Source organism: Cygnus olor, chromosome 9 (assembly GCF_009769625.2).
Source record: "Cygnus olor isolate bCygOlo1 chromosome 9, bCygOlo1.pri.v2, whole genome shotgun sequence".
NCBI lineage: Eukaryota > Metazoa > Chordata > Aves > Anseriformes > Anatidae > Cygnus > Cygnus olor.
Genome location: NC_049177.1, coordinates 4621574 through 4648186, shown reverse-complemented (window position 1 = coordinate 4648186; position 26613 = coordinate 4621574). Strand labels below are relative to the sequence as shown.

General features: G+C 43.2%; 1 protein-coding gene across 9 annotated transcripts; it reads right to left on the bottom strand.

The window, feature by feature from the left end:
• Positions 1-2408: 2408 nt before the first annotated feature.
• On the bottom strand, positions 2409-26088 carry SERPINE2 (serpin family E member 2). Of its 9 annotated transcripts, none has more exons than XM_040566566.1 (11): positions 25978-26088; positions 12569-12844; positions 11835-11855; positions 11253-11372; positions 9841-10068; positions 8576-8770; positions 5897-6095; positions 5651-5751; positions 4588-4674; positions 3957-4040; positions 2409-3091 (listed from the first exon to the last, which is right to left on the bottom strand). In XM_040566566.1, the coding sequence occupies exons 2-11, from the start codon at positions 12822-12824 to the stop codon at positions 3054-3056; spliced, it is 1329 nt and encodes a 442-aa protein (XP_040422500.1). In that variant the 5' UTR covers positions 12825-12844; positions 25978-26088; the 3' UTR covers positions 2409-3053. The 9 variants fall into 9 exon arrangements, with proteins under 9 accessions (XP_040422500.1, XP_040422497.1, XP_040422499.1 ...); XM_040566563.1 differs by lacking the exon at positions 11835-11855 and adding an exon at positions 24815-24912 and having other exon boundaries at positions 25978-26035; XM_040566565.1 differs by lacking the exon at positions 11835-11855 and adding an exon at positions 24815-24912 and having other exon boundaries at positions 11253-11369; positions 25978-26033.
• Between the last annotated feature and the right edge of the window lie 525 nt (positions 26089-26613).

Sequence of the window (26613 nt, the reverse complement as noted above, 5' to 3'; positions counted from 1 at the left end):
AAGTAGGCCCAAGCAGCATGATCATTCATATTAGGCTTAGTACTTCTGGAGACAAAGGAAAAAAAAAGTTAGCCACTTAAGACTGAAGGCATATTCCTAAAAACCTTTCAGGAGAAGCTAATTGCTACAGAAAGGGTTAACAAAACTACAGTCAGCACATGCCCAACACTAAAACATCAAGCTTGGCTCTAGTTACTCTGTCAAGCAGGGCTAGAAATTTGATATGAATCAACTCCCAGAACTGAAGAGCATGGATAGTTTTTACAGCATTAACAAGCAAGGTTTTAGCAGCTAACCTAACACTGTCCTTCCCAGCCTCTTCTTCCAGTTCCCCTCATCCCAATCTCCTTTACCCAGTTTACAGGCAAAGGCAAGAGTATTAGTTCAAACCTGCTTTTGGTACACTTTTTTTCCAAGCACTGAAAAATATATATATAATAAAATTCTCTGGTTTCAGTAACAGTAAAGCTAAAAAGCCTTTTTCTGAGTTGTGACGTACTTCCCTCATGTACTGCAGAACCTGAAAGCTCCAGAGTAGCTGGTGCATGGGAGTTTGTTTAGAGCTCAGCTGAGACAGGCAGTCCTGGGCCCATCAAGCTGAGTAAGCCTGCTCACACTTGGACATATTCTTCAGTGTCCAGTTTTGGCCTGATTGTGAGAAAAAGGAAAATAGTGAGTTATTCTCTGTTCAGTGTTGTAAACAATCATCTCATTTTACAAGATATTTCTAGACTAATAGAAGGGACCAGAAGTTGCTTGCAGGGAACCTGTGTTAAGGCAAGTCTGAAAACTTAAGTCATTGCATTTTCTTCTTGCCCAAATCTATATCCCAAGCCTGCTTGCTGCACAGAACACACACACTGCTTATGTGTGTAAGCACTATGGGAGTTCAGTTTGAGTGCCAACCCCTTAGTAGCTGAATTCTTACCAGAAATATCAAATAGAAGCAACTGGAAAATTCTCTCAGAATTTTACTTCAATACCAGAACAGCAGTTCTGCTATTCCGAAGTACAATCCCACTGCTCCACAATGCTAAAAAGGTACATTGCACACCAGTTGCCTTTTCTCACTCTGGGAAGACATACATCATGCGTTTTGAATCCCAGGTCTTAGCTATGTAGTTCGAGGCAATTTTTCTCAATTTTTGCGGGAGAAACCACACCTGAGCTAGACATAAAACAAACCAATGAGAATGTCACTATTATGCAGTACTAAAGTTTTGTTATTACTTCTGCTCCTTACCTCTATGGGACTATAAGGAATTGAAAGCAAGCTAGTTGGGAGAATTTTCCTACTCAGCATCAGAACCTTCAGCATGGTTTACTTTCTCTTCAACAAGATGGGAAGACAACTGGATCATACTAGCTTTTCCTTTCACCTCTTTGGAGCTGAGTGCAGGAGACAGTTGTGGGCATGCATTGCCACCACAAGAAAGCATGCAACAGTAACACTTTTCTCCTATCTTATGGGGATTGTCTGATAGTCACCTAACACATCCCATAAAAAAACAGCTAGCAAGTAAGACTTCTTTTATATTTGCCACAATCAAGTAAAAAAAGTTTAGAAGCAGATACTCTCCTTATAGAGCTGCTTTTTCACTCCTTTCTCCCTTGTTCTTAAGTAGGTACCCATGCTATTCCTATGGCAGTATATTATGAGAACTCATCCTTGCTTTTTGTGTCAGGTTATCCCTGGCCACCATAACATAGTCAGGTATCTTCTGCTAGAAGATTGTTCATTTAACCTTGTATGTTCTTACCTGTCAAGGTCAATCAACTCATTGGATGTCCAGCTTGTGGAAAAATATAGAAGTCATCCACTTAAACCAGTGCTGAGCCTGTGAAACACTGCAGGAATTTCTCCCCACAGACCACCATCAGCCAGCCTCTTTTTACTGTGAAAGAGCCCTTAAGAGAAACTGCTAATATCAATAATTTGCCTTTCCATCCAAATCCCTAGGTTGCCACAGCAGCAGTACAACATGCTTTCAAACAAAGAACCATCTGTGACAAGCCAAAGTAATTTACTGCTTCTTTTGAAGAGTTTTGCACTCGTGCAAATCTTGCACAGCACTGAAGACATGCAAGTGTACACAAAACCTACCTCATAGGAAGCAGGAGAAAAGGCCCCAAAAAAGCAGTGAGGTGTCCTCATGTGGCAGTTTTAGTAGTAACTTGGACTTGGTAAATACAAGGAGTTTGCTCTTCAGACACTGAACCCATGGATAATTCAACCACAGAATAATGACTTAGTCAGAAAGAGTAATCAATAGCAGGCCATAAAAAAATGATAACAAAAAAACAAACCCAAAGACGCTATTTCTTTCAGTTCAGAAGGAAGTTTCAAATAAGCACCTCAGAGGAATCTGGACCCAAATGCCTTTTAGTACATCCACAATCCACAACACTGACTGTTCATAATGCATTTTTATTTTTTTCCTTTGTACAAAAACAAATATAAAATTTAAATCCAATAGAAAGTGTATACTAGCAATGACAAGTTTACATTACAATAAGACAGGACAATGCGATGTGTATCTAACACCACATTAGTTTTAAAACTCTCAGTGATACATGCACTATATAAAATAAAAACTGCTAGAACTTTTAATCTATTTCTACCAAGAATACCCAGGTATCAAGATAGTCAACAACCAAAAGTAATCTTGATAGGGGTATCTACAAAATTAGACCTTTTCCACACACAAGAAGAAACCAACATTAATAGAAACGCTTATCATTCTTTGTTAAAATCCTCTCACAAAAGCCATACATAAAATTCTTAGTAGATACAGAAAAAGCTCAAAAGTTTGTTAGCATAGGTAACCATTCAGTAGTTTAGAGAATCTTTTAGACATTTTGAAGAAATACTGTAGTTTTCAATCTGTATTTTTCCCCACAAAGCCAGAACTACATCGACTCCTGTTTCAAAACCTAGTCAGTGGTTAAAACTAGTTCTTGAGTGAAGTCAAAGAGTAGTGTACAAAATATTTAACAGAACATGGGTGTGTCATATGAGTCTGTTTACTTCTCGAAGAAAGTCTTTTCCACATTCAAGGTTTGTTTATTTGTCCCATAAACAAGATTGTACCTGAGGGAATGAAACAAAAAATAGGATTTACCACAGTCTGCAAACACAGTTAAACTTTTCCATGAAAGCATAACAGTCCACAGAACATGGTTGAGCCTCGTCACAGTCTTGTCTATCCTCCCCCAAGTTTGTTAGCTCTGAGTAGACAGCAGAGAAGCATATGTTTGGATAGGTGGCTGGCTCACATTTCTAGACACACGGTTCTTCTGATGCTCTGCGGAGCCTTGGGCTGGGGACTGCTGCCAGCGCTGGCAGCTATATCTCATTGCCCAGTAGCTAGCATATCTATCATCCACATGGCACTGCAAGAAGTTCACATGCTACTGAAAGTAACCAGGTCGGCTCTGCTCTAAGAGTCAACTCACGCTGCAAAACACCACGACCACTTATATGGACACTCACATCTGTTGATGGCAGGCCAGACCAACATCCCAGGTCCCTGAAGTCCCTGTTTCTATCCTTGGTCCTTGCGCTAATTTTACAGTCCATCAGAAAGCTGGGCCAATTCACTAATTCACTATCAGTAATAGAGCTATTTTCTCTCCACACCAGGAGAACTAGGACCATTAAAGATGGTGTTCTTTTGTACCCATGAACTTGCCATGTCAGTTTGTTAGCTTGGTAGCCAATACTTTTCCCTGTGCTGATCTGTATTCTAAAGATAATCTATTGTTAAAGGCAAAAATATACTTGTAGTAGTTATACTTCCAATAGTTCTTTTTTTTATTACCACTCAACCCCCACAACCCCACCCCCAAGCAACAGCTATTGAGTAGCTCCAGACTTTTCCCAGCTGGGAATTCTTTTGTCTGTTGCATAGCTCATATTTAACTTCCACGGAAAAACACATAAAAGTACTGCTTACCTGTAGGATTGTGCCGGATGAAGAATACAAATGGCCTGTCTACTATGAACCAAGGGGGAGATGACCTGGCTATTAAAATTGCAGCTTGCAAAGAGAGATAAGATTTGAAATTAGACAAAGCACGTAACAAAACAGCATATATTCGATTAAAGTGCAGTTTCCTGGTGTGTACTAGGAGTTTATAGAGGCAGAGATAAACAGCTAAAATCTACCAGCTTAGACAAGAAGCGTAAGTCACATTTTATTCCTATAGGAAGCATAGAAAAAAGACACACACAAGGCCCACAAAAGACTGGAAGGAAGTCTTGGGTTATCATACACAAAGGATATAGCAGCTTACTCTTTGCCACCTGGATAGCCAGGAACTTTATACCAGTGACCAAAGTGTTAGCTATTTGAAAGAAGTTTTCCATAAAAAGGTAAACCTGTTTATACTTCCTAGAGGACACCAATGCTCTGATCAATACCAGCAAGTTGATATTCCAAAGAAATTACATAATACAAAATCAAATCAGTTGATATTTAAGTAAGTCTACTTGGAGACCATTGCAGGAAGTGCTCTATCTTTGCTTAGTGGCATAGCCTTTTAATGCAGTTTTCCAGTCTGCTAGATATCAGTAGAGATGCTTACTTGTTGCTGCAGAAGCTTTGGTTCCATCTTCACTAACTTCAATTTTTGTTTTCTGCAGAACATGAGATACATGAAGACCTTCTGTTCCTGAAAAAACAAGAACAGTATTTCCAATAAAACTAGCAGTAAAATCCCAAAGTATCTTGTAGCTAGCAGCTACGCTAGCATAGCTAATAACAAGAGGTGCTGTAATCCTGCTGAAATCTTGATGCTGTTAAGAACACTACTGAATATAGTCTAAGTCTATAATTACAAAAAAATAGAGAATAAGCTATCTTACTCCTCACTCCTCCCCATTTACTAGCCTTTATTGTTTTATGGTCTGTTAGAAAGTGTTTTTTCCCCCCAGTCATTTCTTTATCTGAATTTAAGTTACATTCACACTTATCTCAGTGTTGAGAGGCAGAAAGGACTTAGCAAGACACCTTGCTTTTGTTAAAACAGGAATTTGTTTTTCCAGTTAAGGTAAGCAAGCACAAGGCAAACTTTTTTGTTACATCTCTGTAGAAGCTTAGAAGTTTGATGGAAGCAGAAAACAGAGATAAGATGACATTTTAAAGCCATGAGCTTGAAAATGTCTACACACCGTTTTCAGATACTGGTATTTGGAGCTCTCATTTGGTCCAGTTGTTTAAGCTAGACATTTAGTCCATTCCTTTCCTACAGTTTACGAAAAATTAAGTTTTAAATTAATATTAAATACATACTTTAGGGAAAGTTAAATACTAACGCAGTTGCATCTTCAATTACGGTCTAAAGTATTGTTGTAAGTCTTTCCATGATTTTAGGCAATGCTTAAGAGACTTAATTTGTAAGATCAAATCTTAACTTGAAAAGCTCACCAACACGATTTACTGCTGCGATGCAAGGCAAAAAGAAAAGACACGCAGTATTCAATAGAAGCAAGAAGCCATGCTCGGCTGGGTACAAGACAGAACTTTGCTTCAGTGTCATGGTAACACTTACCCAAGACAAAACAGACAACTGCATTGGTAAAACAGCACTTCATTCAGTGCCAGAAACTATGAATAAAGACCACAATGGATTCAGAAAAATAACTTACTTGTTATTTTTGCAAAATTTGCCTTTGACTCGTCAAACATATCTGTAATACCAAGTGCTTTCAGAGGGTCCTTTAAGTCCGTTTCTGCTACTGCTGTAAATCTAATTGGAATTAGCAAAAAAGAATATATCAGAATTATGCAGGAAAGTTACCGTAAGTGCTATGTTTCTCCTGTATCAGAGGAGTTATACATGTAGTTCCTCCCAAACATTCCTTGAAGGAGAAATGGGTGATATGAGTACTTACTTGGGTAAAATAACCTGCACTCTTTTTGCTACCATGGTTGTCATCCAGCTTCCTATTGTCTTCGTGCTGATGTGGGGAATGATAGCAGAGAGTGGTGTTGTGCTTTCCGTAGGCAGAGCAATTAACATGCTTATCATTTCTCCATGGTATGGCAATTCAATTATATTATACCACAGCTCATTTGGAGTACTTGTAGTGCCTAAAAAAGAGCAGAGATAATGAGACATAATTCCTACAGCCTTAAATCTCTATTTTATCTTCAGATACCTACTGCTATAGGAGTCTACTAGGAAAGCTTTTCCCCACACCTTAAAACTGATTCTAGAGTCACAGACTGCCTAGCTCCCAGCTAGGCATCTCTTCAAGGAGTGGCATGGCATCTCTACAAACGCTGGCTTGACAAAAAGCACAATTGGGATGATACTGTGAAGCATATGATACTTATTCAGGTTTTATATTTTTTCCCCAGACAAGCCTCATCAGGCCAGACTGGAAAGCCAGCTATGCTAGAAGTCACCAGGTCCACGAATCAGCTCGGATTTACTGCAACTGAGATCAAGCAGATTTGACTGAGCACCGAGAAGCATAAAGCAAAAAAAAGCAGCACATTATCTTTCTAAATGGATGAGATCTTTTAGATAAGCTCTTTTTCCTCCGAGAATGATTAAAATAGCTCCTGTTTGAAGTAGTCAGTTGCATTTACTCGATTTACTTGCTTAATAAGACTGCTTCATAACGAGATCCTTCAAGGTAGTGGAGAACAGCCACTTTGAGGTAACAGAGAAGTCCAAGTAGATGAGAAGGAATGAGATAGCAACATCTGAGTTAGAGCAAGTGCTGGGAAGACTGTTTAAGCAGCCCTCTTTTCCAAGTTCCCTTTGGTTGCTATGAGATTTTTGGCATGTGGCTTTCTACAGGAGTTTCAAGTGAAAACTTGAACTACAGACATGGTTTCTGGGAAAGTTTTTGGACAGCAATAGGATTTTATTATCTTTCCCCTTTCTTCATGTGAGTCTGCACTTGTCAGCTCAAACTGAAAATTGAAGTCTTCATTAGAAATTGAATCTTGTTGCCAGGACCATGCTTTGGCTGAATTTGTATTGCTAGAAAACTAGTAGCATTGCACTTATTAGGCAAGAATTGTGTCAAGTTTTGTAGTTTATTTCCTTTTATTATGGTACTCAGACTGTGACCTCCAGATCAAAATAATGGTTGCAGAAGTCACTACAAGCAAGTGACAAATGGTAACCTCTCCAACAGTGAAATACTAGTTGCCTGGTCTGCTGTATACTGCAATCCTTACCACTGAGATGTATGAAACAGGTGATTTCATCTTCGTAACCAAGTGATGGGATCTAACGCTGCTTAAGTTATTTATGAAATTTGAAAATGGATCTTTAAACTCTTGAAGATCAAAAGGATAGAAGCCCTTTGTTAGGATATCCAAAGATGCTCAACCTAAAACAAGTTTTAACTAAGGAGTACTTCTGCTCTTTTCTAACCTAGTGACATTTCTAATCTGAATTGATACCAACGTAATGAAGCTTTTTTTTTTTAAAACCAGCATCGAGAGAATAATGAAAAACTTTGAAGATAAGCTTGCTAAAGCCTGTCTTTAGTTATGAACTTCCTCCAAAGTCCACAGATAGAGCATACACCACAGTAGGCTTCCCCATTTCCCCCAAATCACACTTAAAGCAGCTATCTTAAGTTAGACATTCTCTAATACATGCGTTGTTTTAAGATGAAGTTACAGCTCTTTACTTTAACACAAATCAGCTAATATTAGCTGAGCACTACTGACAGTGAGATTAGGTATTTAAAAGCATATCAGTGGGTCCTTTTTGTCTGCTGTTTTGGATTTATCGACAGTTACGTTTCCAGGCCTATTCCTCATACTATCAGTAGCACATAAGGAAGCAAGTTCCAGACAGCGCTGCCCTCTTCTGAGAGGGACACAATGGAAGATGTTCTTTCATCACAGCCTTAATTTCTGACCAGTAAAAATCCCCACGCATTTAGAAAGCTGAAACTATGAAGTACACTATTAGCTGTATCAAGCTGCATATGTCAGCTCTGAGCATCTCAGAAGTCAGGCCAAACCTGCTGAGCTACTTCTCTCTTGTGACTCAATTTGAATTTGAAAAGCAGCTTCACACCTTGAGCAATACAGTCAACACACTGACCCTGTACTCTGCTGGCTCTCCCAGAACCGTTGACTGTACAAGCCCCATTTCTTTATTACATAGTGAAATATAGACTAATTCTACCCTAATCTTTTACATACAGCTCATCACCAGATAAACCTCAAGTGTCTGTTGGCAGGTCTCCTTCATTCTTATCCCTTAAAATTTTTTTTTTTCCTACTGCAAGGTTTAGGCAATATGCAAAGTTCTCAACTTCAGTACTTCTCGTTTTTCTTTTTGAAGACAACAGGATAAGACAAGTACTTTGTTAAGAGTGTTTGACCTTAAGCAACTGTTAAATACCTTTAACAGCAACTTCCTCTGTACCTCACCAGTACAAGATGCTTTCGTAACTCAAAGCCTCCAGTATCAGCCACAATAAACAATACTATTAAACACCACATATACAGCAAACTCTTTGGTTTGAAGGAAAGAAGCAAAGTTTTACAGCCCTTCTTAGGTATTTCGTGGTAGTGAGGGTTACTGAGCTTACCACAGCGAAAGATAGATAATTGGGACAGCATGGGAACTTGGTAGGTCTTCCCATCAGCTCCATAAAATGGACGTTTCTTTGTATTTTCAGGTCGAAATCGTGATTTCCATAAGCCCTTGAAATACACGGCATTTACTAGAACCAGTCTGGTCAAACCATCAACATCATCTGGAGCTACAACTTGATCGATCATACCTACAGAAATAAAGAAAGACTGAGTACTCGCTGTGTTAACACTAGTCAGCTGTTCACAAAGAAACTGAAGCACATATTCCTTTAAGCCTTTTGATCTGTGAATGCACCAACTATTCATTGCATAATACATTTGAGATTCATACAACCAATGGCTGCATTTTTTTCTTTGTCAAAAAGCAAGGGATATTTAGAAAGCAAACATATGTAGCTAGTCTATAGACTGATGTTATAACTACTAGGGCATTACGCTTTTCAGCATGTGATCAGATCTAAGATTTAAACTAAGCAGGTAAACTTGGTAACAGTTTCAGCTAAAGGACTTCCCCCATTCACACACTGCTTGTAACACTGCTACACAAAGCTGATGGCATGGTAGAGAAAGAATTTGACAGCCTTGCTCCACAAATGTCACATCCAACATCATTAGCAACACTCCTCACATCCAGGAGGCAACGGATTTAACTCCGAGATACCAAACATGGTTCTAGTTCTGTAGTTCTAGACTATGTTGCAAAATATGACATCTAAGCATATCTAAGTTTGACAACTAGATGGCAACAAGCTTGAACCATGAGGAGTTCCATCAAGGCAGTGTTAATTAAAAGTCTTCTACTAAACAACACTGACACATATCTTGCAAAGATTTAGGGTACTAACTGCAAAGGCCGAACTGCTCTAAAGCTTTTTAGAAGTCTGATTTACTGAGTCACCTGCTTCTGAGTTGCTTTGCAAGCACGTCTGACAACACTGCTTGGATCTCTTGCAGGTTGAATGAAGGCAGAGAGCAGTAGAAGCTCCCTGAATGCACAGACAGATGGGCTCACGTACACACATGCACACACAGACACCCACCCCTGTCAAGGCCACCAGGCAGACACATCTGCTAGAGTAGTGGGACTGCAGATGATCAGCCCACAGGCTCAAAGCATTACACACGACAGCTTAAGGACAGTAGTCAACTGCAAGGCAGAGCTTTCTGTCCCTCCCTTATCTTTCTCCGGTATTTCCAGCCGCAACTGAGAGGTCTCAGATGCCATGCTCACGCACAGAAAACACTCGCTAATACTCACCCCTTGTTTCATTTTTCACCCACTGGTTGATGGAATCACACGCTGCATTTGGGTCCTCGAAGTCCACGCTCTTGACACTGCACTGAAACACTTCTTTGTTCCTTGTAACAAAAGGCACTTCCATTTTAAAGCCACTCTTTGCAAATACTGCATTAGCAATTGTAACAATGTCTTTATTCTTTTTTGAGACTATGAGCCTGTTTATCTTCTTTAACGCTTTACCAACTCCTAGTTGGAAAGAACAGCAAGTTTAATTTAGAATAAAATGACAAACAAACAGTTACCTTATATGCAACTATTAATGACACGAAAGCTCAGACTAAGTGCTGGTGTAGAGAAAGACCAAAGCAGACATTCTGAGGGGGCTTCCAAGACTCCCATATCTGATCTCTTATCCAGAAGAGACTACCATTTTCCAGCAAATACATTATTTTCACTGTGATGTCTGCTCCCCACCTAGTGGTCTGCACAGAATGCTATTGACAATGCTGAGGATAAATATTGGGATTCAAGTCTTAGTGTGGAATTACTAACCACTCTTCCACAGAAGAGACTATTCTAAAATGTAAGTCACAGTATATAAACCCATATAACCTGTCAGCTATGTGGCAGTGACAGAAGAAGTTGACAACTCAGCCTGATCACTCAGAGCCAACATGATTACAGAATTATACAGGTAGTCTTAAACCTCAGAGCAAAAAGCATAAGTTATTTTCTCACCATTCTCCCCTCCATTTACTAGAGAATAAATGAAGATGACAAAATTTCTATACAAGGTTCAAGTAAAGCCTTAAGTCAAGCCTTAGGCCAGGACATAGTCTTTAAGGAAACTAAATTTGCTACAAGCAAGTGTTAATCCCTCAACACATGGAGCTTGCCTTTAAAGAAAAAAGAAAAGCAGTGTAGGTTCCAGTGTTTACAGTCAAGACCTTTAGGATCTTAAAGCAGCTCATACTGAGTGCTTGCTAGCTCCATCACTGCATGTGAGAGGATGCATATGGCAGCACGGAAGAACCGTCATGTTCATCATACCCAGTTCTCCCTGATGTTATAGCTTATGAGTAAGCACTTGTCTACACAGGGAAGCTATTGCCAGTCAAGAAACATAACGATCAACCTTTATATTGGACAGGATGCTTGGGTGGCTGTTTTTATAGCAGTTATTAAAGGGCTCCTTGTGTTTCCCAATACAATTTAGGCGGAACAATTCCAGACTACTTCCCTATGTAGACAAACTTAAGAGAAGAGCTATGAAGGGAACAAATTAGTCGGGTTATTCTCTTAGCTGCAGATAAGAAAAAGCCTCAGATGGCTTTGCTGTTTATATCATGAATGCTTTAGCAGTACCGTTGGTATGAAGTTGTATATGTTCACTCTCCAATATTATGGGCAAATTCTTTTGGAGAACATACCATAACAGAGGTTCTCAAACTGTATTCTGTGGACCACTGGCGGTCCACGGAGCACTTGGTGGTGGTCCGGGGAGAGCTGGCTGGTCTCATGATGCTGGCTCTCCTCCTTGCTTCCAGCTGCTAAATTGCATTAAAAGACAGCTAAAGATAAATTAAATACTTTCCAACTATTACCTTTCCAAAGCAGTTGCCATATTTGCCAAAGGATTGTAGGACTGCAAGGCAATCTTGAACAAGAGCAGAGGAAGTCTGTGCAAAGAGACAGGTAGCATCCCATAACAAGTCTCTATAGCAAGGTACTGGCTACCTTCGGAGAAGTTTGAGAACCTCTGTCTCAGAGAGGATTAGGAAGTGTGCAAGCCAAATAAAACCAGTTGATATAATGCTTCAAAATTTTTGCAAGTACTCATGATTTGAGCATTCAAATGTTCCTAAAGTTGGTTATCCCATGGTTGGAACTCTAAAACATTTAGATCTTAAGCTGACAAATCAATTTGCTGTACTTTAAACCAAAACAGCAAAGCAAATGAAGACAAGACATGTTATACAACAATGCTGCTCAAGATTTAAAAATGCACTTACCTTTTGGAGTACTTCCTATGCCTGGAAGGAAGGCAGAATGCCGGCACTAAGATGTTAAGTCTTGCTGGCAAATACTCACAAAAATACTCAGCATGCAAAGTAAAGCAGCAAGAACCTTCAGCCTACACCCCCTAGAGGGGCAGAGATTGGCAGAGGAATATAAACACGCATGCATGCAGTGTCAGGAACAGGCAAGCAGAAACATCTGTTTCAAGAAGGCACTACAAGAACTACAGACTTAGGGATTCTGACAGCAGAAACATGAGTGAACAAAGCTGAAGAATAAAGTCAAGGTATCAATTGTATAGTTAGAATTTGCACTGGTTTTAACATGACAATGAGAAGTCATCTATTGCCCTGTTGTCTCAGAAGTCATACATTCAGGGTTGTTTAGTACAGCCTAAATGGGGTAGTGCAGCCTTCCTGCACAGGGCTGGCACTGGACCTCCATTCACAGTGTTCTGGGAGACCACTTTGCAAAGATGAGTGCAGTTCTGGCCAGGGCCATGAAATCATGAACAAAGCTGCTAATAAGCCAGTTCAAAAATATGTAGATGTCCATACGTGAGTTGCCAATTAACTTCAAACATGTCCATTTCTTGCTTCATTAACAAAGTTAATATGTTTATGATGCAATCTCCCAGACTTTTAAAGCTGTCTCAAAACAGCATGATTCTGACACACACAAGAAACACAACACAAACCACACCCAAAGAACCTTAGGAATCACTGACCATTTACACTGTATCTCATCATAGTTGTCAGCTGCTTCTTTGTCTTGCCATCAGCACCCAGCTGCAACACCCCCAGAACAGATGCAATCCCATGAGGAGAAACTACTACATTGTCCTGAGGCTTAGCTTTCACTATCTGATTGAAGACCTGGATTCCAACATCGGAGCTAAGTTCCTCCAGAGGATAAAAGCTGAACTGGGAACACACAGATGTTAAAGTCCCGAGAAGAAAGAGAAGTGGGAAGTGCCAGTTCATGATTTCTGGTTTGAAATAACCTGTAAGAAAACAAGAGGGGAAAAGTTAAGTCAGCTTTCATGAGTACATCATTTTTCATCATTTCAACTTTTTCTTTACCCTGCACGTGCTCCATGCACCACTCAGCCCTCTCACAGCAGGACTCACACCCGCGTTTTACTGCCAGCAGTACTTCAGGTCTAGGGACTTCCAGAAGCAGAGACAACCACAAACATGTAGCTATCAGTGACTAGGCAGCAGGACAAAACCCACCAGGCACCAGGCTGGGAGACACCCACTGCCGCCCCCCTACCAAGCTCTGTCAGTTTTATGTTGCAGATAAACTGAGCTGGAGGATAAGCTAGTGCTGAGAAGTGTGGTATGGTCCTCGCCCGTCAAGATACAACACACTAGAACATTTCATAGATCATTTTCTGCAGTTAACAGAAGCAGCACGTGTACATATGCCAACAGGCCTTCTGTTGTGGGAATTTACACCTGCCTAGAATAACAAAAGTTAGCTGCATAATTAGCATTTTTCATGATGGGTAACAGGAGGAAGATGTAGATTGTAAAATGAAAGGTTCAGTTTAGATTTTAGCCTTTACTTATCTGCATAAGAAAATTAAGCAGCTCATGGGGGCAGAAGGAAGTTTGTATTCGAAGTGGGGCCATTCTTCACCTGCAGATCCCAAAGCTTACCAGAAGTCAGCACTGTTACCCCCACGACACCATAGAAACTGGGGCACAAGCAGCAGCAACAATTTGTTCAGGACCTCTCAGCATCTGATTAGAGAACCAAGCCCAAATCCTGAACACTGTGTAATATTTACCTACTAGGCTCTATTTCCTCCTCGTGGATGTGTATTCAATCCCCTTTTTGTTAGGGCAAACAAGTACTTAAAGAAATAGCCATGCAATAGCCTTTTCCATGAAATCAGGCCCTCTCGCTCATCCTTCAGAAGTTCAGATACATTTCAAAGACTTTAAAGTTTCACCGTTCAAGAGTATGGGCTTCCATTTTCAGACCAAGAAGGGAGCCGGTTCCTCAACTGAGCACTTTGGTGTTAGTCTTCCAGACACACTGATGAGTCAACGAGCAGCCCAGCTCACAGAGGGCTGAACAGGCTGCAGAAAGCATACAGCTGATTAAAGAGTCATTTGCATACCACATGCAAAACCTAAAAATAGGCCTCTCCTCCACTTGAGCCTTCTGATCATCAGTACGCACTCACTCTTCTGGCTTAAACCACCCCGGAGCTGGAGGCCAGTGGAGACTCGTTATTCAGCAGAGAGCATCACAGCTGACACCGTTTCAGCAGCCTGCCTCCCACTCTCAAGAAAGGGCACGAGGCACCGAGGAGCTCTGCCATCACACAGCCTACCTACGCTGCGAGTTCAGACCACGCTGGAGCACTTGGTTACCAGAAAGCCAGCTGGTGTTTCTATAGATTCGTTTAATCATCTTTTAATAGCATGTACTTTGACTGTGCTAAGACTTGAAAGCAACAAACGCAGCATTTCCACTTTCTTTGCCATTTCAGGAGGTGCAACGAGCCTCCTCCAGCTTGCTGTTGCAGCACAGAAGAACCAAACGCTGACCACGAAGGAGCAGAGACATCTCTCCCCCAGCCCAGCTGCTGATAAATGGGATGTATCATCGATAGCAAGGCACCTGTCGACTGATCCAGGTTATGTCAGAAGTGAAAAGGCTGTCCTATAAAGGTTAACAGCCTGCCTGCTATTAAACAGCCTTCCCTAGCAGACTTTTTATCCTCCTCTATCCCCCGAGCACTTTTGGTGTCCCTGACGAGCAGTTCCTTCCAAAGGAGCCCCATACCAGCACCACCTGGCAACACACAAACCTACTCCGAAAACTAAACTGGACTTGACCCTATTCCAACAACTAAACTGAACTTGACCGATCAGACGTGCAGGAAGAAAGCCCAGGTGCAGCCTGAGCCCACCAAAGCCACTTGCATGGGTCACCTCCCAGGTGTGTCCCGGGCCTCACTGCTGGCTACAGTAGGAACCCATCATGGGCAGCACCGGCAACTTGACAAGGAAAATGACTCTGTACTTTTCTTTTTAATGTTAAAAGATATTCTTCATAGAGTTCTTGGATACAAACATATACAAACCACGCGAAATCTCCAGTTTCGTTCTTAGAGAGAAGGCTGCGTCCCTCTCCCAGAAAGCAGCTGCACGGACAGAGCTGCCTCGCGGGGAGCATCATCTCTGAGCTTGCCACTCAGAGAAGATAGAAAAGAGATGGCCAGCAAGCCACCAAAACCTACCAGGAAGCCCAATTGATAATTACAAAAAATTCTTGATTCCAGTATAATCAGACTTTTACCTTTATGTAGGACCTTGGCAAAAGCAAACAAGACAAAAATACGAGAGCTTCTTAGTAGATGTACTCACGATCAAGCAAACAGTTAATGCTGGTGCAATGCCGCCTGTCCCATGCAGCGATGGAGCCCCAGCATTGCCACAGAGCACACGACCCAAGCCTTTGAGCTTGCCTTTGATAGCGGCAGCCCCACCTGATCCAGCTGGCAAACCAGGAGGGAGCTGGCCCTTTGGAGCATACCTACCCGTGACACCTTACATTGCCCAGAGCGTATTACGAGGGCAAAGACCAGGGTGACACGTCTACGAAACTAAGAAAGCTATGATTTATTGTCACTTACGTGCTGCATCTGCACAAGCCTAAGTGAAGCCAGATATTCTTCCTTTCCCTTTAAGCTACCACAATGTATTGAGTCCCACATTTATTTTTTTATTTCTCTGGTGACAGCTCCCAGCAGCCGCGCATTTCCCCACAACACGTGGGGAGCCTTGTCAGAGTAACATGACTCTGCTCTCAAGGCCACTGCTGCAGATTTTTATTTTTATCTTTCCAAGTGAAAAAACGATGGCCTCCTGCGCCTGGTTTCCCCAGAAACCACCACGCTTGCCCAACCTCTCCCTCCCGCTATGCCATTAGGAAGGGTTGGTCTCTATTTCAGAGCACAATCTCTAGCAGATACCTACTAAATAAATGAAAACAAGGTCTGCAGTATTCTGAGCACAGGAAAAAAGTAAAACCACTTTTCAGAGATAGTTACTGAGCAGTCAATGCTTGGCCCTGCCATGCCCACTGTGTAACCTAAAGAGCTAGCTGAGGAGCTCATTTCATCTCTGAGCAGAAGCAGCATTCATATATTAATGCTCCTAGCATGGATTTCAGTACATTCAACTTTTATGCAGTTCAGTAGCAAGAAGTGCATTTGCATATCCTGAAAGAAACAGCTTAATCACAGTGCAAGGAGGAAAAAATAATCTAAAAAGGATGTAGGATGTGTAGGATGGAAAACAGTTGACCTGCTACACAGAATACCAACAAGCTTTCAACAAACTTTCATAATTGAAGCTAAAAACTTAGCAATAGTTAGATTTAAACCTAAGGCTTCGGAAAGACAAACAAATATAAGGTAGTCATTTCTTTGTCTGTGACCCTTACAAATGTATATTTTATTTTTAAACAAAACTAACAGGCTAAGACTAAAGTGTACAGACATATTCATTGACATTAATGTGAGCTTCTGAAAGATGCTGGACTACAAGAAAAATCCCTCTCCAAGGCAGTCCACCCAATTTTTAGATCAAGCACTTCGAGGAAGGAAAGCATCCCACTGGTTACACTTCTAAGTGGAAGACCACAGAAACATTGACCCAACAAAATGTATCGTAAAGAATAATAAACAAATTTCATTCCTCATTCAGACCCAGTTCTTAATCCCCATGCTAAGGTTCCCAAACAAAGCAGATGGCTGTCATGCACTGAGCTGTATGAGAGATCCTTAGTCTGTGGCAAGCTCACCAAGAACTTCATCACGCCCTCTGCCTTACCAAGCAGCACCATCCTGATTCCTATTCACCACGCTGAACTGGGAATTGCTGCCTGTATCTGACTGCAAAGCCTGGTTGAAGATGCTGCATAGTTTTAGCTGAATGGTCCAGTCAGGTAGACAGCTCTCAGGAAGGAAGAGGAACACCACGACATGTCTCACCTGCACTGGTAGTTTCGTGTTATTTCATGACAGATGAAATGTCTTCAGGCTACCAATCTCCAAATGACCTCAGCCTCTAGCCGGTGTTACAAACACTAACCCTCACACATACTAGGCATACTCTCACTACGCTCAACTATTTAGATCACCCACATAATATATAGCTTACGCTTTTGGCTGAAGTTATTATGGAAGCATTTACGTCAAAGAGGACACCGTGCTTCCAGCCTGCACCTGCAGAACGCTTGGTACAAAAGCAGAGGCACATTAATACTGGCTGTTTGATCTGCGTACAGGAAAACATCTGATGGAGCTGGGAGGAGCTGTTGTCAGCCCCAGGCGTGAAAGGCTACTGAGCACGGAGATTCTCCCACAGGAAAGGAATTAGGTTATGAAGGACTTCACCTTCAGAGCTAGACTGGGCTGTTGCACTCTTTCCCAGTAAGAACAGGAGAGGTTAGTTTGGTTCAAGGTTAGAGGGGGAAAAATAAGTTTTGAATCTGGAATTTTTTAGCTCAAGTCCTGAGCTGGAGAAGACCTGCCCCAAAGAGCCTGAAGAACACTTTAAGTGAATTAAGTAAGAAACAATGAACTTTCTTAGATTTCCACATATCCACTGCACTAAGTACAACAGTATGTTAGAATCCTGCGAGACATCTCAAAGCATTTATTTTGAACCGTCTCTTCAGCAGCAATAAGGTATAACCCACAAGGATCCCTTTTCTAGCTGCAAGAGGGATTCTGCAGTTTCTTTAAAGACTCATCAGGCAGAAGGAAGTTTAGACACTGGACTTCAGCAGCAAGCGCAGCTAAAGGTAAAGTAAACCCGAAAAGCAGAGTCTTGCAACATTGCAGGTCTCACTTATTAAGTCCCAAATAGCTCAGAGCGAGCCCCTGGGTGCCCAGAGAAATTCTGCCTGGGCCAAATATTTGGGGGCATCTCAGTCTGAGATGATCTTGTCTCCTTGTCAGTGCCATCTGTGCTACTAATTTTAAAAGCCTTATTTCAGCTGACATGTAAGCTCAAAGAAAGTGCTTCACTTGAGGCATTTAACCAACTCTCTACAGCAGGACTGAATAAATACTTAACCAAACTTGTTAACAGCCTTTTAAAGAGCTGGCTGAGCACACAGCAATTGTTTCTCTAAAGCAATGAGACCTCTCTGGTTGCAGTGGGAAGGTCACATGCTGGATCTTGTTTTTTCAGAAGATGCACTCTTGGCAACATGTTAAGAAACTCAAGCCTGCTGGTGAGCTTTTCCTCTCCCCCTCACAGAGGTTTGCAACTCCTCCTCTGCCTATGCCTCTTATATTCCAAAGCCTTCAGCTACTTCTCAACGTGCTTTTGGACTCAGAGCAACAGGACCCATGTCCTGAATGTGGGCAAGTCCAGGTTCAGGAGCGGTGGTGTGTCTTCCACAGTGCACAATAGACAAGACAAGCCAGAGCTCTGAAGTGTTGACTTTCTCCAGGTTTTCTGATATTCCTCAATGCTGCCTCTCTCCTTTTGTCTGAACTCCTTCCAGTGCTACCTAATATATGAAAACACACGGTGTATCAGCATGTCAGGTCACATGGAGGAGTAACACAACGAAACAGATTTCTGTTACTCAATACCTGAAAGGTTTAATACATGCAGAGCATTATACAGAAAGGATGAATAAGTTTTAAACATTTTTAAACAGTTCAGTACTTGCATTGCTCTGAAGAGGAGTAAATTAACACCAAAACCACGATAAACATGTTTTGTATACCGAGATAAGCTGGAAGGATTTTTATTTCAGCAGACATTTTGCACGTTAAGATACTGGTCTGACTTCCGGCACCGCAGTCAGCTTTGCACAAAGGTATGGAGTACAGTACTGGATCTGAGGCTCTCTTCTTCCAAGCTTAATCCTTTCTCTGCAACTTCTAATTCTCGCAGTTCATTCATCTGCTTGTGTTTGTTTCAAGATGGACTGTCTCCATCTGGAATGGCTCCCTCCCAGCTTTATCCAACCAGCCTCCCCTGCCAAGGGGGAATTTCCCAGTGGAGCTCCAACTTGTAAAACTGGCTGGCCCCAGATAGGAACCATCTCTTTGTCCAAGCAGAGTTCCCACATGAACGGAAAGATTTTAACGGCTCTTTACGAAGAGCCCTGACCACCACTTGTTGGGAGTTTCAGTTCAGCATGAAGGACACACAGTCAAGCTTCACTTCAGGCTTTCCACAGCCTCATAGCTAATGTCTCCAGCAGTCCATAAGCCAGGCTCATTTTCTGACAGCATTTACATCACAGAGGCTTACAAAGCCCACGTTTCACGTGGCACAGTACAACCGAACAGAGATAGCTTTAGATTTCACCGTTCAGCTGGAACCAGCCTACAGCTACACTGCACGACTTCGAGAACATAAATAGGCATTTATGTAGCATTTGCTTTTACTTCCATCCCATGCACAATTGAAAGAGCCAACTTACACTCCGCTTCACGAAGCAAACACTTCACTCGTGCCATCCGGCAGGCGGCTTACAGAGGTGATTCGGGCAATTTGCAGTGCTACCACCAGTGTCAGACTTCACCTGCACTCTCGTTATAGGAGCCTCAGCAACCCTTTTACGGGGGTTTCTATGTGTTACTTACTCCTGTGCTTAAAGAAGAATCTCCATGACCTCTAAGGTCCATTGTCAAGTCTTACAGTATCAGTAGAGTTAAGGAGAATTATGGTTTTGATTTACTGGCATCCCTTTATTAAAGAAGTTATTTTGTTGATCTTCAGTTCTTTATGCAACATGGTTATTTTACCGGTTATTTTACCATAATGAAAAAACAGAATGGGACAGCCAGCCCATCATGACTAATGCTGCAGAACCCGTTTTCCAAAAAAGATGTAACACTACTGTTTCACAACAAGGCAGTGAGACCATACCATACTGCTCTGGATTTATCCCTGTAGAGGGACTGATGGCTCAGTGATTAAGTATTTGCCTAAAACCTAGCAATGGGTTCAAAACCCAGGTTCCCATTTGAGTTTCTGTAGAAGAAAAAGCTTTGTAGAACCACAGCTCCCACTTTCACTGTGCATTAATAACGCTTGCTATGCGAGCACAGGCTCATTAAGAACCAAAGACAAGCCTACGGGACTGTAAGTTCCCATTAATAAGGCACAGAATATTAACTCTTTGATAATGGACTATGTAAGTACAGATTTATAAAATAACTCCTCAAGGTGTGGGACTAACAATGGCTGGTGTCTTACCAACTCTGTTTCCCCACCACCACCTTTATGTTAACCCCTGCCTCTGCTAGAGTATTTGACCTCCTTTTCCTCCTCGAAGAGCACGAAAGGGAAACAAGTACCCTTACTCATTTCCACTTGCTACAGGGCTCCTCTGACATCAGGACTCTCACACCTCCACACACCTGCAGAGCAAAAGGAAAGTTGTTCCTTCTCCCCCAAGGAGAATTTTCTTCTGCTGGCCAGTGACAAGCGCTCTGCCGCACTAAAATTTCACTAGAGCTTTGACATGGCTTGAGAGTTGTTATATACCAGAATAAACAAGAAGTCGCCTTCAGATTCTGCATGTTTTAGGTTTAGTTTACAGAAGAAATATTTTTCCAATTAAAAAAGCATGCTACCAAGCCCAGTTCCTATCATTCTACAACCTACAGTTCAGTCTAGCTTTACAACACAACTTATTAAGAAAATAAATTAAAAATTAATAGATATGGCACGATCTATCAGCCACGTGACATCTAGCTGAAGCATGTGCACAATAGAGATGCCCAAATGGTGAAAAGACTGGCTTTCCATCTTCCAAATGGTCTTTAAAAGGAAAGCAACACAGATATTTATTAATATTAAAGTTTCTACCTATTTTTTTCCTCCTACAAGAGGTAGAAGAAAGGCAATAACTCTTAGCAGTTTTATGAACTTACACATTTGTATTTGATAGACTTATTTCACCATAAAAGTAAATTGGAACAACTCCAGTGTTCACTATTCATCATGAGAACTTTTAAAAGATCTTGTACTTATACAGGCCGATATCCAAGACCTTAAACGTGAGGCATTTGTGTCTAGGGAATACTGCCATGAGACTTCCAACAAAATACTTTGAGAGATCAGGAACACTGTTCTAACCATTTACAGTGCTTGTTGTTGTAACACTAGAGTGATAGGAGACTAGCCTTTTATTTATTAATCATATTGTACAATGTTCATGACCAAGAACTTCCTATTTGCAAGTTAATTTAGATACCCTGTTCCAAACTGAAATATTAGATAAGTATAATTCTAAAGACGTAATTTAACCAAGGATAAAAGCTCTTAAAATTCAAGATTAAAACCAGCTCAACTTCTTAAATCTAGGACAGCTTCACTGACTCAGACTTAAGCTCATGGAAACATCAGATACTAGTTTCTATTTGCCATTTCTCAGACATTTCAAAGCTAGCTTAAAGTTATCACAGTCTTAGTTACATTAGGGATATTTACATTTTTTTTGCAGCACATAGGTTTACTCATACTCATCTTCCCCCCCCAGCTTTAGAAGCAGAACCAGCCAACTACAAATGCCAGAAACCACTGGTGCTGTAGGGATGCAGGAGTCACATCTAGTAAGGAGGCAGGAATGAGCCATTGTGCTGGGAGCCCCAGCTGTGCCCTCCGCAGTCATCTGCGAGAAGACTGACATTAACCAGTTAATAAGAGAATTAAAAGCCATTCAGAAGACTTACGTTTGAGAAAACATGCTCTTTTCATTAATCTGACCTCATTCCTGATTAATCCCACTGGCTTACCACAGGTTTCTGGAAAGGCAAGACCTGAATTTCCATAGGAAAAAAAAGAACTGAATATGAACTATGTACAAGAGTCTTGCAAGAAGAGATCATGACCTAGTATATTAAACCATCTGATTCAGTTCAGATTGGAGTTCGTAGGCTGGGCTGTGAGCTGCGCTAGCTGAGAAGCCTCCATGCAGCCCATCGCTATTTCTGTAACACAGATGACAAACCTCAGCAGAGGAAGTAGGCAATTAGCTAGGACAAGCAGCCTCTTAAGCTGAGCTGCCAGAGCAGCTGGAGGCCTCGAGCTTGCTTCACTGCTGAGAAAGCTATGCGAACTACTTCTCCAGCATGAAGGTCTATTGCGAGACTGAGACATGTAGCTAAAAGACAAAGCCACCAACTTGTACATATGAAGTCTTAGATAGCTCCTTACTTCACATCTTTAAGAAAACTGAATGGAAGATATAAAGCTAAAGTTAGTTCTGCTCTCGGTTTTGTACCTTTAACATGTCAGAGCCAAGAAAAAAACCTCCCTCCTATTAAAAAACAACAAAAAAAAATACAAAAACACAACCTTTGGCTAGCTGAAGCTTGCAGTTCATATCAGATGACACAGCTGTCTCAGGACCAGTGAGAACCATCAATAAATAGCACAACGTGCCATTCTGCAGGAATAGGTGTTAGAAGTTCAAGCTGTTAAATAAGAAAAGCATTTAAGAAGAAAAAGCTTGGTCAAAGCTACATAGCTGATGAACATAAATTCTTATTATCTGCACATCAGCCTACCTAAGAGGTTAAGATGTACCAACAAATCCCAATAATGCTTCTGGAGACTCCTGTATAACACAACTCCAGCTGACAGTCTGCCACTGACAGGTACCTCCCAGACAGACAGCTTGTACCTGCATGCTGCGGCCACTGCACACACACAGCCTTGCGCTGGGGTCTTCAGTTCAGAACTTGCTGGTGATGAATCTTGATGCCCTCCATAGATGCTCTCACGATCACAAGATAGTAAAAAAGTTAAACCTTAGGCTGCTGTTTCTAAAGCCCAGGAGGAAGAGAACAGGAAGCCGCCTGCAGCACATGGTTTACATCACACTGTGGAGTACGGTCAACAAGACTGAGATCTCCACCTTCAGGAAATCACCTCACAAGATGAGTATCTTCTTGTATTTAAACCACTATGTGGCATAGTTACCAGACACCAGCATGAGTTACCTCCCAGTTTCATTCTGAAACTATAAGAAAAAGCATCTTTCTGGCTATTAAAGGTGACCACTGGACCATGGACAATTACAGTAAAACAGGTACCAAGACTTGTGTTTCTGCAGACACTGCTCACGAAGAGGTGCTAAAGGATAAAGTATTTCACATAGCATCTAAGTATCTTAAGGCCATAGTAACTCAAGAAACTGTGGTTCAAACTAGAATTCACTACATTTGTCCCATCCTCTTCCTGTCCATGGGCACTGGCTCCTACTTCAGCAGCACCTCCCCTGTGTGCTGGCACAAGTACCCATGCAGTTGAGCTGTGAACAACATTGGTACTAAGACATGAAGAAACAGGGCACAGGACAGGTTCTTTCCATAGCACACCAGCCTAAACATCTGTGTAGCTGTAGGATGTGATCACCTTTTCCATCTTTGTCTCCTCCCACCCCATCATTTTAGCCATCACAGAGGGGACTCACCTGAACATGTACCTGGTTGAACACATTCAGCTTTCTCCTATTTTCATGCCTACCAGCCATTCACTTTAAGGTAACTTTGTATTTTCATAATTCTCTAATTTAGAGTGTTAACCTTGCAGTTCATTGTAGGAGACAGGCTATTCCATGCTACCTGCTCTCCAAAGCTAAAAAGAAAGGGCAATTCTTAAATCACTCCACTTATTCGCAAGTTGCTTATGGTTAATAGAGGTACTCTGAATGACACTGTACTTCCAGGCTGGCAAACCTTTGCTGTAAAACATGATTTGTAAGAATGCCACGGGTGACAGGGAGGATGCCCAGAGACACACAAGGATGACTGTATCCAGTAACACGTTACAGATTAGTGATGATTAATCCATCTTTTTCCTGTCTTCCCATGTATAAGATCTTTGGCACTAAAGAGTAACAGAATCTGGTTAACAGGCCAACTAACTGGAAGTCTTTTGTCAATTAGGCTGGATTTCCCCCTAACTAATGGTATAAAGGCATGCTGCTTGCAATTAAGCAATTCAAGCTGTCCAGGCAACCCTGACCTGAGGTTCCAAGGAAGGGCTTCCAGCAAGCCTCAGCTTCTTCAATCACGAGCACTGCAGTTGCCTAGCAAGGATCAAAAGCCGTGACCGGCTGCACAAGCTGAGCAGACACTGCATGCACCACCTCTGAAGCAACAGAAACACAGCTTCAGCTCCCTCCAGACTGTTCCCTTACTGCAGAGGTATGTAATTTACATACATCTCCATTTTAATTCCTGGCAATAAGGAGAGGTAGGTATTTTGATGCATCTGTATGCATACACTCTAATATAGTCTAAAAGTGCCTAGTACAACATACTGGCTTTGCTATTTGACATTTTTTCTGCCTAACAGCATGCTTGCTGAGGAGCTTTAGGACTGGAACTGACAACGGAGCGACCCACACTGAAAGTCTCTGCATGCCTCAAAGACGTGCTAGTTTCCCTGTTGTCATTGACAACACCAAACAGAAGCTTCAGCACTTCTGTGCGCACCTTTAGACAAAATCCACCGCAGACTCCTGTTTTTTTTTGGTACTGACATGAGTTTATACCATCTCCTACACGAGGTACCTAGAGCTACACACAGACTGCTCTGTAATGATGGTCACATCACCACCCTCTGAAGGAGAGTTTTTGTAACACCCAGACACAGGTAGCACAAGCAAGAGCAACTTCCAGAGAAACAGCTTTTCAGCATCTTAACCGCACAGGCAAAATGTGCCTGACAGATCGCCCAACATACAGCGTGCCCACAGTTTTAAAGGCCCACTGGACCAGCAGTCATTACACAAAGTTTACTCCTGTGCCAAACAGCTGCTGCTCTCACAGGTTTAGTCACACGCCACAAAACGCCAGAACTCCAAGCTAGCACATCTTACACATATTTGAACTCCTCTGCTTACTCATCCTGCCTCTTTACTTGCATCGGTGCTCACCTCACACATTTTAGGGACTCACCCGATCGCTCGGCAGGCATGCGGCTGCTTTTCACATCGCTCGAGCATCTCTGCAGCTTCTCCCCTGCTCCAAACCACACAGCAGTGCAGCTGCTACACCTACATACAGTTTATGAACAGTCACTGTGAAAATTGGTTCCTAATGAATTTCTGGGAAGACCAGGGGGTGAGACGTAACTAAACGCTCACACAAGAGAAAGTCAAGGCAGAGGAGGAAGTCATTTTTCAGTGCAGTGTAAAAGAGTCAGCCTACCAGGTTTCTCTTTCAGGAAGTTGCCCAAGAATGCAATCAAAACCACAAAAACCAAGCCACGTTTCAGAACGACATGCAGGCATGGGAAAGGGGAAAAGAAATCATTGTCTGAGGCCCCTATTCCACAGGTAGGTGCTCCCGAGTTTTAAAACAGAAATCTGGTGCTTTCTTTTAACATTACTGGCTAGCACACTGGTGTCGCCAGAGGTTTTATTTCTACGTGAGGACATCGAGCCAAGGCACCGAACACCATTTTAAACAAGACACAGAAGTCTCTCTGCTCAGCATGCTGACCGCTCCCGAGTCCCCCCAGAAGCGAGGACACGCAGCGCGCTCCCTCGCCATCCGGAGCAGAACCGAGACAGCCCCGGCTAAGCTCCCGCCTGCTTCAGCGCACATCTGGTGCCACCAGCGCCGGCTAAAGCCTACTTCAACAAAAAAAACTTACACCCCTCCTCACCCCCAAGCCGCAACGGCTGCAAATCCTCGTCCCACGTTCCTCTGTCGGGTTTCGGGCGCTCTGATTCCCGTTCTTCGGTCGGAGGAGAGCAAGCCCCCTCCGAGAGGGGGAGGAGGATGGAGCAGGGATGCAGCCGCTGCCGGAGGAGCTCGGAGCGGCTCCCGGCGCCCCAAGCCGGGCTCAGCTCACTTCTTGCACGCCCAGCGGGAAAAAAGCACAAAAACTCTTTGCTCGCAGAGAAATTAAAATAATAACAATTCCCCCCCACCGCGCAGCTGGCGCTAGGAAACTTATGGAAGCGGGTACCAGGAAAAACAGCACCCAGCCCCTCGGCAGCCCGCGCAACGCCCGGCTTGGCGGGGGGAACCCCGCTCTCCCCCTGCACAGCCCCCTCCTTCCTCCTCCTCACCCTCCGGGGCAGCGCTGCCGGCCCCCCCCCCCCGCCGCTCACCTCCCCTCGGAGCGCCCAGCCCGGTCCCGCCGCTGCCGCCCCCTCACAGCACCGCTCGGCCGGAGCGGCAGCGGCGGCGCCCGGCGTTTATAGGGCCCGCGGCCCGCCCCGCCCGTCCGCCCGCCCCTCGGCCGCCCGCGGGGCAGAGCCGCCCGCGGAGCCCAGCGCGGGGAGGCGCCGCCCGGCCCCCGGCCCCGCTCCGCCCCGCCGGGCTGTGAGGGGAGCGGCGCGGCCTGCCCGCGGGCCGCAGCGCTTGTGGCGGCGGCAGGGGTCCCCCCCTCAGCCCCGGCCGCCGTGGGAAGAAGGGGAAGGGGCTGGGGAGGCGGCCGTTGTGGTGCTCAGCGCCGCTGTACGTGGGTTAGCGAGGGGAAGGGGCCCCCAAAGGTGGTCCCGTGGCACCGCCGTGCCCCTTCTTGGCAGCCACGCTGAGGGGGTTTGGTGTTTTTAGACCCCTGGCCTTCCCTCACACACTGCTGTTCGTATTCACTGTGCCCAAGCCCCCCACCAGCAAGCGAACGTGTGCTGAGGGCCTGGGATGTTGGCCCCACACGGATCACTGGGGTTTCGCTCTTCGGAGGAAGAGCGTGCTGCCTTTCTGCAGCGTAACAGCACAGGCATGACAGCATGACAAGACAG

Coding starts and splice junctions, on each gene's coding strand:
- SERPINE2 (XM_040566563.1), bottom strand. Junction 10,069..11,252: donor GTTTGAGAACCTCTGTTATG/GTATGTTCTCCA, acceptor CTTTCCAACTAG/GAGTTGGTAAAGCGTTAAAG. Junction 5,752..5,896: donor GTGCAGGTTATTTTACCCAA/GTAAGTACTCAT, acceptor AATTCCAATTAG/ATTTACAGCAGTAGCAGAAA.